The sequence below is a fragment of the Chiloscyllium plagiosum genome, chromosome 6 (assembly GCF_004010195.1).
Source record: "Chiloscyllium plagiosum isolate BGI_BamShark_2017 chromosome 6, ASM401019v2, whole genome shotgun sequence".
In the NCBI taxonomy this organism is placed as follows: Eukaryota; Metazoa; Chordata; class Chondrichthyes; order Orectolobiformes; family Hemiscylliidae; genus Chiloscyllium; species Chiloscyllium plagiosum.
The window spans coordinates 88062887-88077356 of NC_057715.1; the positions used below are offsets into that span (position 1 = coordinate 88062887).

At 39.6% G+C, this 14470-nt stretch overlaps 2 protein-coding genes across 4 annotated transcripts in view; one reads left to right on the forward strand and one right to left on the reverse strand.

Annotated features, from left to right (window-relative positions):
• rfc3 (replication factor C (activator 1) 3) overlaps positions 1 to 14470 on the forward strand; it is an 83114-nt gene that overhangs the window by 38681 nt on the left and 29963 nt on the right. The window lies entirely within an intron of this gene.
• Positions 9546 to 14470, reverse strand: part of trmt9b (tRNA methyltransferase 9B) — a 60065-nt gene continuing 55140 nt past the window's right edge. For 2 of the 3 annotated variants that reach the window (XM_043692066.1, XM_043692067.1), the window contains exon 4: positions 9546 to 10968. In XM_043692066.1, coding sequence (XP_043548001.1) covers positions 9902 to 10968 — 1067 coding nt within the window. In that variant the 3' untranslated portion in view covers positions 9546 to 9901. The remainder of the gene's footprint in view (positions 10969 to 14470) is intronic. The other variant, XM_043692065.1, reaches the window with a different exon arrangement.

Here is a 14470-nt window from a genome sequence, read left to right on the forward strand (position 1 = left end):
AATGAAAGAATTTAATTTCATTTAACCAGTCCTTTATAACCGATTGGAAGGTCAGAGGTAGGTTATACCACTTATCACACTTTTACTTTTAAACAGATTATGAGGCAAGGTGAGCCTATCTGAGTGTTTCTGTTTTAGTTGTCAAAGGGGCTTGACCTCTGCCTCATAAATGTACATGTTATACACATGTACTTTAGCAATTATACTAAAATTAAAAGAACTGGAATCACAGTAGGCCATGTCTATTCCCAGGCCTTTTTAAAAATCCATTATCAGGATTTGATTCGGGACCAGCTTTCGAGCTATTCTATAGATTACTGTAAGATAACAAGGTATTGGGCACATGATCATTCCCACAATCTATATTTGAAAATAAATTGTTGTCATTCACCCCAATAGGTGAAGAATTCTTTAATTAGGATACATTCGCAGTATAAATATTGATTTTAATTTTGTTTTATAGCTGCTTTTGTTTATTGAACACCAGTGCATCCTTTTAGCTATCGCTATTTTAATGATATATGCATTCCCATAAACTCTACTCCATAAGTTCTCATTAATGTAATTTCATCAATCTTGGTGCATATTGAGTTAAAGACACACTTACCTCTGGCAAAATATCATTACCCTATTATTCATTTTGTGTTTGAAAGGTTTCCTTCAGGCTTTATTATTGAATTCCTATCACTTTCTCATACAGTGGAGACCTCCTACTTTTAAATCCAATTTGCTGCCAACATGAAATATTTCTGATATTAGCAAACTGAAATTAAATGAGTTTATAACATGAATGAAAAGAAAAATAATTAAAATAAAAGCATACCAAAGACCATGTAAAAGAGCTCAAAGAAATGATATTAACTGGTTTATTTAAAAAAAATACTTTTATATAATACCTCTCATGACATCTCAAAGTACTCTACAACCAATTCAATACTTTTGAACTGTGGTTACTATTGTAATTTAGGAAATGGACAGGCAAAATGTATACAGCAAATTCTCACAAACAAGAAATGTGTTAATAGCCAAGTAATTGTTTTTGCAATTTCAACTGAGGGATAAATATTGCCAAGTCACTGGAAATCCCTCATCTTTGAAATCGTACTAAGATATCCTACCTGAGAGAATGGATGCCTTGATTTAGTGTCTCATGTGAAAGATGGTACAGCTTACATTGCAGAATTCCCTCAGCGAGGTAGCAAAAACAGAAAATGCTGAAGAAAGTCAGCTGGTCTGGCAGCATCAGGAAAGAGAAAACTGAGTTACTGTTTCGAGACCAGTGACACTGGACTTGATAAGAACATAAGGAGCAGAAATAGGTGGTTCTTCTCGATTTTTCTTGCCTGCTCCTAATATCCCTTCATTGCAGGAAACAGAAAATCTGTATATCTCAGCCTTAAATATGTTCTGATTCGGAGATGCCGGTGTTGGACTGTGGTCCACAAAGTTAAAAATCACCAGGTTTAATTGGAAGCACACTAGCTTTCGGAGCGACGCTCCTTCATCAGGTGATTGTGGAGGGCTCGATCGTAACACAGAATTTATAGCAAAAATTTGCAGTGTGATGTAACTGAAATTATACATTGAAGAATTGACAATCATTCTTCTAAACTACAAACAGTATAGCCCAAGGTACATAAACAAAAGGCCCCCCTCAGACCCATAGTCTCACTTCCTGGTTACGCTGACATACAGACTAGCAAAGTAACTGCAATGCAAACTGAAACACGTGGTAGAAGTCTCAATCCACTCCACCCAGGAATTCCTTAACATCAAGGTAGACGACGACGAGGTCATGGTTTCCTTCGATGTGAAAGCCCTATTCACATCAATACAAATCACCTTTGTCAAAGAAACATTGGCCTCACTACTAGATGAACCAAGGATACAAATGCTTGACAGCACCAACTCCATCAGCAAGGGCAGCATCCTCAAACTAGTAGACTTGGGCCCCACAGCCCGCCTCACTTTCACCAAAAAGATCCACAAGCAAATCAACGGGATGCCTATGGGATCACAAATATCAAAACTCTTAGCAGAAGCAGTTATGCAGAGGTTAGAAGTAATAGCCCATCCCACGATGCAGCCCAAGCTTTGGGTCCGCTATGTGGATGACACCTTTGTCATCATGAAACGCAACAAATTAGAAGAAACCCACAAGCACATAACATCTTTATTCGTATAAAGTTCACCAAAGAGGAAGAGAACAACAGACTCCTCTTCCTAGACGTCACAGTAGAACAAAAAGCCAATGGAGAGCTGCAGATCAGGGTGTACAAGAAAGCTACACACACTGACCAGATACTCAACTACAGCAGCAATCATCCCAACACCCACAAACTGAGCTGCATCAGGATATTATTTAAATTAGTCACAACGCACTGCAGCACCCAGGAACTATGAGAAGCTAAGGAAAAACACCTGTACAACGTATTCAGGAACAACATGAACCTGATAAGCGCAGTCCGCCGATTGCTGCACAACAGAAGACACAACACTCCCAAAAACTCTAACCACCCTGCCATACATTAAAGACATCTCTGAGATTATGACCAGACTACTCCGGCCCCATGACATCACGGTAGCCCACAAACCTACCACCACAGTGAAACAGCTCGTGATGAATTTAAAGGACCCCATATCAACAACCAGCAGTATGAACGTCAGATACAAAATACCCTGCAAGGACTGCAACAAACATTACACTGGACAAACAGGCAGGAAACTAGTCACCAGGATAGATGAACACCAACTAGCTACCAAAAGACATGACTATCACTGGTATCCATACCCACAGACGAAGAAGGACACCAGTTCGACTGGGACAGGCTAAATGAAGACATACACGGGAATTCCTGGAAGCTTGGCAATCAAACCAGAACTCCATTAACAAACATATCAATTTGGAAGACATTTACCAACCTCTCAGAAACAGAACTGGAAGTGATTTCACACACCACAATAAACCAAGACAGATAAATAGAAAGCAGGACAGAACACCAACGGTTCACTGGAGGCTCACTGATGAAGTTACTGAGCATGGTGATGAAACGTCTGAGAACAAACCTACCACCTCAGCAAGCAAACTTACACCCTGATCCACAACCGGAGTTACAATTCTTCTCAAAAATTACACAAAATGTGAAATCATTGATCTTAAATATTTTATATGTGTCAATGCTATAATTAACCTAATTATAAATTATTGAAATGATGTTAAAATATGCAAAACTATATTCTAGTTAGACTGGAGTACAGTGATTTGATTTCAAATGCAAAACATTTGATGCTGGGATAAAAAATAAAACAGGAAATGCTGGAAATACTCAGCAGAGCCGGCCACATCTGTGGTGGGAGAAACAGACATTTCTGCTCAAGACCTCTCATCAGAGCATTAGTCAATTCCTTCTTAAAGTAAATGAAAATTATTTAGAACTGTTCAATATATACTTAGTGGTGTCCTTGCACCCAACTGTCCCCTTCCTTGTTGGGAGTTTTATTTACTGGCTCATCCTGGATGCAACATAAAAATTTTGTTCTGCTCCTACCTTACACACGAAAATCATATCAGTTGATACTTAGTAGTTAAAACTTCTTTCTATTACTGATTTATTATTACACTTCTCCAAAATTTGATTACTTATTTGTTCTTCTATCTCTCAATGACTTTTTGGAAGCTAATAATACATGGTCAACAGTATATTTTCCCATTTTGTCTGTCTTCTACCCATATTGGCTTCACTTGATTAAGATAAAACAAAGAACTGCAGATGCTGGAGATCTGAAACAAAACTTGGAGAAACTCGGCAGGTCGAGCAACATTTGTGGGAAGAAAGCAGAAGAGTCACTAGACTTAAAACATTAACTCTGCTTTCTTCCCACAGATGCTTCCAGCTTTACTGAGTTTCTCCAGCAATTTTAATTTTGTTTTTGGCCTCATTTGACGATCCTTCCATGATATCTTTCATTTTCAGTGCCAGCATCAATTCCTTGGTCAATATTGTGACCTTGTCCTTTTCTATACCCGCTTGCAATCTTGTCTGAATACCTGAAAACCAGGAATTTCGAGCTGCCAATCCTGCCCATATTGGTCACAGCTCCAATATGATACTCTCATATGCCTATTTGTATACTCAACTTGTCTGTCTTATTCGTCAGGCTCATTGTATTGAAATATATTCCATGTATCCTTGCTAAACTCACTTTTTTTTTTAAGTAGCCTATTTCCTGTTTTCAAGCAGGTTCAACACTATCTGCAGAGAGAAACAGTGTTATTGTTTCCTGTTCAATATGACTTTTCTTTAGAAGATGGACCCTTGCTTTTATTTTACACTTATTCTTAAGTATAAATTAGAAAAACTGTAATTATGTTCAAAGTCTCACTCATGACAACTGACAGTCTTTTTGCTTTTCTGTGAGGGGCCTTGCCTCCTGTCAGTGATACTGCCTACCTGACACAGGGTCTTCACCTTGCCTACTCCTTTCCTAAAACGTAATTTATTTATTGCTGGACCTGTTAAAATCTCATTTTGTGTTTCACAATCATATCTTTTGCCACTTAATCATTTCTGTTTTCCACTTAATACAAGCCTTCCTTTGATCTTGCCTCTCTCTCCCTCTCTCTCTTTCACACACACACGCGCACGTGCAATCATACACTATACCTCCTACTTTAACTTTTTTCCAGTTCTAATGAAAGGTCATTATCAAAGCATGAAGTCTGTTCTATCTGCTCAGATATTGTTGGAGCTGTTGAGCATTTCAGTGCTTTCTGTTTTTATATCAATTTTCGGAAAGATCTTGCTTTTGAACCTCAGGTCACTAGATGGCAGCACACAACACTTCTATGCTCCGTTTCCTTGCAAAAAACAATGAAAACATGAAGATAGTTCGAAACAAACCTAATTGTATTGCAAAGGTATTATCAAAATAGAAATGTTGTTTCTTGTAGGTGTTTTTGCCACTTCAATCCTTGTTGTAATCCTTATTCTAATTCTTTGTTCTGTTTTGTTTGTTATTTTTCCTAATCTTTACTTTTTCTTGTTAATAAAATAATTTGAGACATATACAAACACATTTCATATCTCTTCCCTTTTAAAAAACAATTTTAAAAAAATTATATATTCAGTTGAGATGTGGGTATCAGTGGCTGGCCAGCTTTTATTGCTTGTCCCTTGAGAAGGTGGTGCTGATCTGCCTTCTGGAACCATGGCAGTCAATGTATTGTAGGTTGACCCACAATGTGCTCAGAGGAGGGAATTCCAGCATTTTGACCCAGCAACAGTTGAGATGTATTTCCAAGTTAAGATGGTGAGTGACTTAGTGGTGGCTCAGTGGTTAGCACTGATGCCTCACAGCACCAGGGACCCGGGTTCAATTCCCACCTCTGGCAACTGGCTGTGTGGAGTTTGCACATTCTCCCAGTGTCTGCGTGGTTTCCTCCAGGTGCTCCGGTTTCCTCCCACAGTCGAAAGATGTGCAGGTTAGGTGAACTGGCCATGCTAAATTGCCTGTAGTGTTAGGTGCATTAGTCAGGGGTGAATGCAGGAGAATCTGTTTGGGTGGGTTACTCTTCGGAGGGTCGGTGTGGACTTGTTGGGCCAAAGAGCCTGTTTCCACACTGTAGGGAATCTAATAATAAAAAATGGATCATCCTCTTTGCACTTCTGGCCAAAGGTTGCTCTAAATGCTTCAGCCTTATCTTCTGCACTGATGGGTTAGGCTCTTTGGTCATTGAGAATGGGGATATCTGTGCAGCATCCTTCTCCAGTGAGTTGTTTAACTGTCCACCATCATCCACAACTGGATGTGGCAGCACTGCAGACCATAGATCTCAGCAATTTGTGGGAATGTTTAGCTCTATCACCTGCTGTTTGTGGGGTTTGGCATGCAAGTAGTCTTGTTTGGTAGCTTCGAGAGTGGGGTGCTGAAAAAGCATAGCAGATCAGGCAGAGTCTGAGGAGCAGGAGAATTAATGTTTCGGGCAGTGGCCCTTCATCAGGAATCCATTCTTGAGGAAGGGCTTATGCCCGAAACATTGATGCTGCCTGACCTGCTGTGCTTTTCCAGCACTACACTTTCGACTCTGATCTCAAGCCCTCACTTTCTCCTTGTTTGGTAGCTTCATCAAGTTGACATCTCATTTTTAGGTATGCCTGGTGCTGCTCCCGCTCACACACAACAGAATGCTTCCCCCCAATCAAATCACCATAACTTTTTAAAAATTTTTAAACTAACAACCACCACCAGTAAATTACCCATATCGCCAACTGATATTTACAAGCAAAGCCCGTTATGGGCAATGTAGACCATCAAAAGTAAGGGAAGCGTAGGAAGATCAAGAAAAGTCTAATTCAAAATGGAGTCAGAGGGGAAATAACGTACTTAACCTCATCCTCAGCAATCTACCTGTTGCATATGCATGTCATTTGAGTCACTGCATAGTTTCTACAAGGACTAAGTCCCATCTTCACATTGAGAACACGTCCCACAGTGCTGTGTAACATTACTAGCATGCTAAATGGGACAGACTTTGAACAGATGTATTAACTCAAAACTGAGCAGCAATGAGGTACTGTGGGTCATCAGCAGAATTGCATTCAACCATAATTTGTAACCTCATGACCAGGCATATCCTCCAATGTACCATTATCAAGTGATTTAACAAAAAGATGCATGAGCGCTTGCCAGGATTAGCACTAGGCATTAAAATCGATGTGTCAACTAGATGAAGCTATAGCACAGAACAACTTCCATACCAAAGAGCAGAATCAACAAATAATTGATAAGGATAAGCAATCGGATCTAAACTCTGCAGTCCTGACACTTCTAGTCATGAATGGTGTTGGACAATTAAACAACTTGCTGGAGGAAATAGCTCTACAATATCTCCATCCTTAATGATGTATAGGCCCAGCGCATTATTGTAAAAGACAAGATTTATGCATTTGCATCCATGTTCAGACAGAATGCTGAGTGGTAATCTATCTTGACCTCCTCTTGGGAACACCAGCATCACAGATGCTAATTTTCAACCAATTCAATTTATTCTACGTGATGTCAAGCAATAGCTGAAGGTACTGGGCACTACAAAGGCAATTTACCTGATAACATTCTGGCACCAGTACTGAAAACTTATACTCCAGAACATGCCTGCTCCCCTAGCCAAAATGCTTCAGTGCAGCTACAACACTGGCATCTACCTGCCCAACTATGTCATTTCCACAAAATGTGTGAGAAATCAAAACCACTCAATGCCTTCCTCACCTCACCCCGCCCTGCCATTAGTTTACTCACAAGCAACAAAACAAGGTGATAGAAGGTGTCATGAAGGTATTAACTGGTACTTGTTCAGCAATAATTTACTCACTGCAGAGTTTGAGCTCTGTCAGGTCTACTCAGCTCCTGATTTCATTGATCTTGACAAGCACAAAAGAGCTAAATCCCAGTGTTGAGGTGAGGTAAAAGTGATCGCACTTGACATCAAGACAGCAGTTGACCGGAAATGGCATTAAGGAGCTCTAACAATACTAGAATCACTGAAATTGGAGGGAAAACTCTGCTAGTTAGAGCCTTACTTCGTACAAAGGAAGATGATTGTGCTTACTGGAGATAAAGCATCCCTGTTCAGAACATCACTACAGGAGTTCCTCAGAATAGTGGGCTCTACCTAACTACTATCAGTTGCTTCATCAAATCGTGCCCTCCATCGTAAATTCAGAGGTGGTGATGTTTGCTGGCAATTGTGCAATATTCAACACTATTTACAATTCCTCCAACATTGAAGCAGTTCGTGTTCACATGAAGCAAAACCTGGACAAAATCCAGGCTGGGTTGGTAAGTGGCATACCACACAGTGCCAGGTAAATAGGCAGTTCAACCATCGCAGCTTGAGTGGTATTACCAGGACTGAACCTTCACTATCAACACTTTGGGGGTTCCTGTAAACCAGAGCTGGTCCAGCCATATAAACATGGCTACAAGAGTTGATCAGAGGTTAGATATTCTGCTATGCATAAGTCAGTTTCTGACTCAACTGTCCATTGTCTAAATGGCACAAATCAGAAGTGTGAGGTAACATATTCCACTTACCTGAACGGGCGCTGCTTTAACAACACTCAAGAAATTGGACACCATTCAGGACAAACTTGCCCACTTCATTACGATCCAGTTCAACAACTTCCACACGACCAATGAACACTGTCCGCTGTTTTCACAATCAAAAGACAGAATAGAACCATCAGAATCCCTACAGTGTGAAAGCAGACCATTCAGCCTATTGGGTCTACACTGATCCTCTGAAGAGTATCCCACCCAGACCCAACCCCCTACCCTATCCCTGTAACACTGCATTACCTTTGGCTAATTCACCTAGCCTGCACATCACTGGACACTATGGGTAACATAGCATGGCCAATCCAACTAACCTGCACATCTTTGGAAACCGGAGCAGCGAGAGAAAACCCACACAGACATGGGGACAATATGCAAACTCTGCACATATGGTTCCTGAGGTTGGAATTGAACTTGGGTCTCTGGTGCTGTGATGCTGCAGTGCCAACCACTGATCTACTATGCCACCCCAATGAAGATGTACTTCAGCAATTCACAAAGGCTACTGTGGCATTTTAAAAGTCAACTGACAATGGCCTGACCAGCAAAAGCTATGAAAGAAAAAAAAAAGGATAGATAATCTTTAGAATTCTCTTTCCCAGAAGGTGGCAAAATCTCAGTTAAGTTCCAAAACTGATTCTAATAGATTGTTAGTTACCAATGACATCAAGGAATATGGAGATTGTCTGGGGAGTACTGCATTGAGGTAGATAATCTGCCATGATCCTAGAATGGTAGAGCAGGCTCAAGGGACTGAATGGCCTACTGTTGTTCCAAAGTTCCTACTTTGGTATCCTCGTCAATGAAAAATGGTAACAAGATAACCTTTTTCAACAATAAGTGCATGACTACCACTGATGTTCATCATGTGAATGAAAAATTGGAAAATTATGAACATTTCAGTAATGAACTTTTTTGACTCTGATAAAGGACAGCACGAGTCAAAAATAACGCTTTAATCTAGGTCTAAAATAGATGTCAATTTGGAATGGAGACAGGAATAAAAATAAGTAGAACAGCATAACAAAGAGGTCACAGCTCTTCTTTCAGTAAAACTTCGTCAAATTCTAACTTAAATAGTAAAAGTGTGTTATGAACTTCAAAGTGGTCTTCAGTGGCACTGTTTTAGGTCGAGTTTAATCAAAGCTTTGATATGTGTTACTAAGATCATTTGTTGATTTGAGGAGAAAATGTGTCTGTTTCACCAGCAATAAGATTGTGATCAGTACAGAATCGAGACCTGCAATTAAACTAACCATACGATTTTTTAGACAATATTGCAGATACTCTAGTCTGTTTGATCAAGCTCAAGGACAGATGCTCAGAAATCAAAGCTAGGTATAACAACATTGGACGAGAAAATATTCTTGTGACCAGACAGAAAAAGAAATAAACATGTCAACAAAATTTTAATGAGGGTATAAATGGCATTTATGACAACTCCCATAATTAATTTAAAAACAGAACATTTATTGGTAAATTGTATACTTTATTGTAGTGTAAAATAAGTTAGCAAAGTTTTACTAGCAGCTCACCATACTAGTTATTAAAACATTTCAAGGTAATAAAATTAAATTGATTGAATTAAGAGTGCAAAGTTTTATCAGTCACAATAATAATATTTGGAAATGTATTGTTCATTTATTGTCACTATCTGTAATGTTAAAAGGCACATCACTAACACAACTTAAATAAAGCACATCAAAACTATATGCAGGCACTTCTAAAAGATGCAAAAACTTATAACTAATTATTAGCCTTAGTCTTAGAGCAAGGTCATGGTGCATTCTCAAATTTTGCCAACTCTGACTTTTTCCACAACAACACACCAGTTAGCATGGTCATAATATGTTTGAATCACTTGCAGATCTTTGATGTGCTCTTCTATTAGTTCAATAAGCTCCCCTTGTTTGAAAACATGATAGTATCTGAGGCAAGTACTGTTGTAATTAGTCTGATCTTTTTTGTCTTTTGCCAAAACCTGAGATTCCAAAGGCCAGTTACTTGAGTCAGTAGTCACATTTCTCTGCATTTGTGGATGCACACTGTTGATGTTCTCAAAGGTGGAGTCACTTGCAGACTTATTTTCACTCAGGTAATTGAGAGACTCATTTTGGAATAAGGGCTGTGAAGTAAGATCAGGTAAGGAAACTTCAGAACATCGATGTAAAATGCTGGAAGACTCCTGGATTTTAAATGATCCCACACACGGATGCTCAAAGAACGGGGTGTGGGGATCTGAAATGTTGTAATGGTTAAGTGATTGTGACTTGGAAAGGACATCAAAACCATCTTCAGAACGTTGCCCATAGGAAAATACATTAGAAACAAATCTGGTCATATTGTCAGTTTTTCTTTGTTCAGAGAACTTAATATTTGTTTTAAATGAAGAAATATAATCCCAAAACATCCATATCTCTTTAGGGGATTTTGTTCTATTATTGCTGCTGAACTGTTGTGAAGAATTCAGTGATTGAGAAAATATCCACAGATTTAAAGATTTTTCAAATAGTAATGTATTCTCCATTACCAAAGAGGAAACTTGGTTTCCTTTAATGTGTTTTTTACACAAATTGAATTCACTGCTTGCCAGTTTATTTGAATTTAAAGGTTTGCCTTTGTGAAAAATTTCATTATTAATTTGTTGGATTGATGGATTTTGTTCATTTAGAATTTTGGACCTTGATGGTGGTGGTGTAGGGTTCCATGGAATAAAAATATCTTGCTTTTCAAATTTACGTCGATTTTGTTCCATTGCCCAAACATAGATCATCATTTTCCCTCTTACTCGCAAAATTCTCGCCATTTCTTTTATTGCTTGAACACGACGTTCTTTTGTGGAAAAATGGTGTATCACTAAAATGGAAAGTAAGATTTTAAATACTTTATTATTATACATATAGATGTGACATATGTATTGATGTTTACACACACACATACATACCAAACATATGTATATTAAATCAACATATTTCCTAAGTCATGGTTAGTAAAAATGATCACCTCCTCTCAATTTAAACTATGCTGGTTCAGAACAATACTTCATTACCTACAATGCAAAAATAACAATTAACACAAACATTATAAAATCTGATTTTTTTCAATGAGCGTTCTAAGTGGCAAAATGGACACTGAACTGGCACAATGACAGGTCTATTTCAATTAGCATTCTCAACATCTAAAATTACTCAACTTTACTTGCATGCTATTAAGAATTCTTTAATAACATTTCTCCTCATTAGCTTTTCCCGCCTGCGAGCTGAAACCTTGATTATTTCTCTTCATGAAGTTACTCCATCTTCTAGATCTATATTTTTGATTTTCATTGCTTAAAGCTTTTTGTCCCTCAATGCCTCTTTGGGCATGTACAGTCTTTTATTGCGGTTTTTCTTTTGCTTATGCTCACTCCCAAATACCACCAGCCACCAGCCCACACTTATTCAAATTGTTGCTAAAGTCTGTCATTTTTTTGTGTACTTTACCAAAGGTGAAGAATGTGTTCAGGAAACATCAGTAAATTAATATGTGTAAGAGCCAAAATAAACATTCAGAGGCAAGAGAAAGGTAACAGAAAGAAAGGGAGAAGGGAGGTAAGACATCCACACCAATGAAAAGTGTGGGGGTCATGAAGGTAGAGTGCGTAAGGAAATCATAGCAAGAAAAGGAGGCAAAAACATAGATGTAAACATACAGAAAAAAAGTTAGGAAGATTACAGTTCAAAGCATTTGTAAATTTCTTTGGATATCAAATACACAATGCCACATATATTAATTCTGAACTGAACTGATATTGTTTTAAACAAATGCAACAAATATCATGTGCCAATGACTCTCAGAACAGCAGAAATAAATAATTAATTGAGTTTTGGTGATAATGATTGAGGGTGAAATATTAGCCAGGACACCACAACAACTCCCTGCTTCTCTTCAAAGACAATTTATAATATCCATCTGAACCAAAGAAACACCTTCTAAATCTGCAAACTCTAGCAGCTAAAAAAACAAGGGCAGCAGATGCATGGGAACACAACCACTTGCAAGTTCCCATTGAAGACATACACATCCTCATTTGGAACATTTTCACTGCCCCATCGCTAACGCTGGGTTAAACTCCTGAAGCATTTCTATTAGCATTCAATGTACCTACACTGCAAAGACTGTAGTAGTTTAAGGCAGCAGCTCACTGCCAATTTCTCAAGGGCACTAAGGGATGGACAATAAATACTGGCCAGTAATATCCAGATCCAATGAACACATTGCCTTTTTTTAAAAAAAGGCAATGTGTAAGTCCAAAATGCAGCTTTCCTTGACAGCTGCACTGAATTGTTAGTCCAGTTTTTACCACACCTTTTCTCTCTGTGTATATCATATCATTCACATAGGATACCACAAGAGAGAACTACTGAGGGAGGATATTCTGGGGAGTACATCCAGGGAAATTATTTGGGTGTAACTGAGAAATAAGAAAGAGGATCACCATATTGTGATTGTACTACAGACCACCCCCCCCCCCCCCAACCCCAACAAAATTCATTTGGAGATCTCAGTTACCTATAAGAATAATACGGTGGTAATGATAGGGGATTTTAACTTTCCCAGCATAGATTGGGACTGCCATAGAGCCATTGGGCTTGGATGGAGAGGAATTTGTTAAGTGTGAACAAGAAATTTTCTGATTCAGTATGTGGATGTCACCTACTAGAGAAGGGGCAAAGCTGATGTTCTCTTGGGAAATAAGGCAGGGCAAGTGACTGAGGTTTCAGTGGGGGAAGCACTGTGAGGCCTGTGATTATAATTCTATTAGTTTTAAAATAGTTCTAAATTGGAGGAAGGCCAATTTTGACATTATTAGGCAAGAACTTTCAAAAGTTGGCCGGGGGTGGATATTCACAGGTAAAGACACGGCTGAGAAGTGGAAAGCCTTCAAAGGAATGAGAAATGAGAGTCCAGACGCAGCATGATCCTGTTAAGATGAAGAGCAAGGCTGGTAGGCAAAAAGAATCCTTCATGACTAGAGAAATTGAGGTTTTGGTCAAGAAAAATAAAGCATATGTCAGGTATAGTCAGCAGGGATTGAGTGAATCCCTGGAAGAGTATAAGGGCAGTAAAAGTATACTGAAGAGGGAAATCAGAAGTGCAGAAAGGAGACACGAGATAGCTTTGGCAAATAGGGTTAAAGAGAATCCAAAGAGATTCGACAAATACCTTAAGGACAAAAGAGTAACTACAGAGAGATTAGGGCACCTTATGTTCAAACAGTCCGCAGGTACCTTGGACGAGTACGTCACCACCGTCACAGACTTTATCAGCAAGTCTATGGAGGACTGCATACTGAGGAAGTCAATCCGGATGTTCCCCAATAGGAAACCCTGTATGAATCAGGACATACAGAACCTGCTAAAAACCAGGCATGAGGCCTTCAGATCAGGAGACCCACTCATACATAAGGAATCGAGCCATTTAGACAGCCAAGGACCAATACTGATCCAAACTAGAGACCCAGACCGACACCTGGTGACTGTGGCAAGGACTTAATGACATCACAGGTTCTAAAAAGAGACGGTGCAAGATAACAGACAACGACACATCCCTCCCAGATCATCTCAATGCCTTCTATGCTCGCTTTGAGCAGAATTTCAGCAGAGAGGTAACAGCTATTCCTACAGGTCCTAACGAACCTATCCCAACAGTCACTGCATCAGAGGTCAGATCAGTTCTCCTTCGTATGAATCCAAGGAAAGTGATGGGATCAGACGGACGACCAGGCCGTGCACTCAGAGCATTTGCAGATCGATTGCCAGAGGTTTTCTCGGACATCTTCAACCACACCCTGCAGCAGGCCACTTGTCCTTGCCTGTTTCAAGAGGGCCAACATTATTCCTGTGCCTAAGAAGGCTCATACAACATGTCTGGAAATGTGTTGCTGGAAAAGCGCAGCAGGTCAGGCAGCATCCAGGGAACAGGAGAATCGACGTTTCGGGCATAAGCCCTTCTTCAGGAATGAGGAAAGTTTGTCCAGCAGGCTAAGATAAAAGGTAGGGAGGAGGGACTTGGGGGAGGGGCGTCGGAAATGTGATAGGTGGAAAGAGGTCAAAGTGAGGGTGATAGGTCAGACTGGGGTGGGGGCGGAGAGGTCGGGAAGAAGATTGCAGGTTAGGAAGGCGGTGCTGAATTCGATGGATTTGACTGAGACAAGGTGGGGGGAGGGGAAATGAGGAAACTGGTGAAACCCGAGTTCATCCCTTGTGGTTGGAGAGTTCCTAGCCGGAAGATGAGGCGTTCTTCATCCAACCGTCGTTTCGCTGTGGTCTGACGATGGAGGAATCCAAAGACCTGCATATCCTTGGTGGAATGGGAG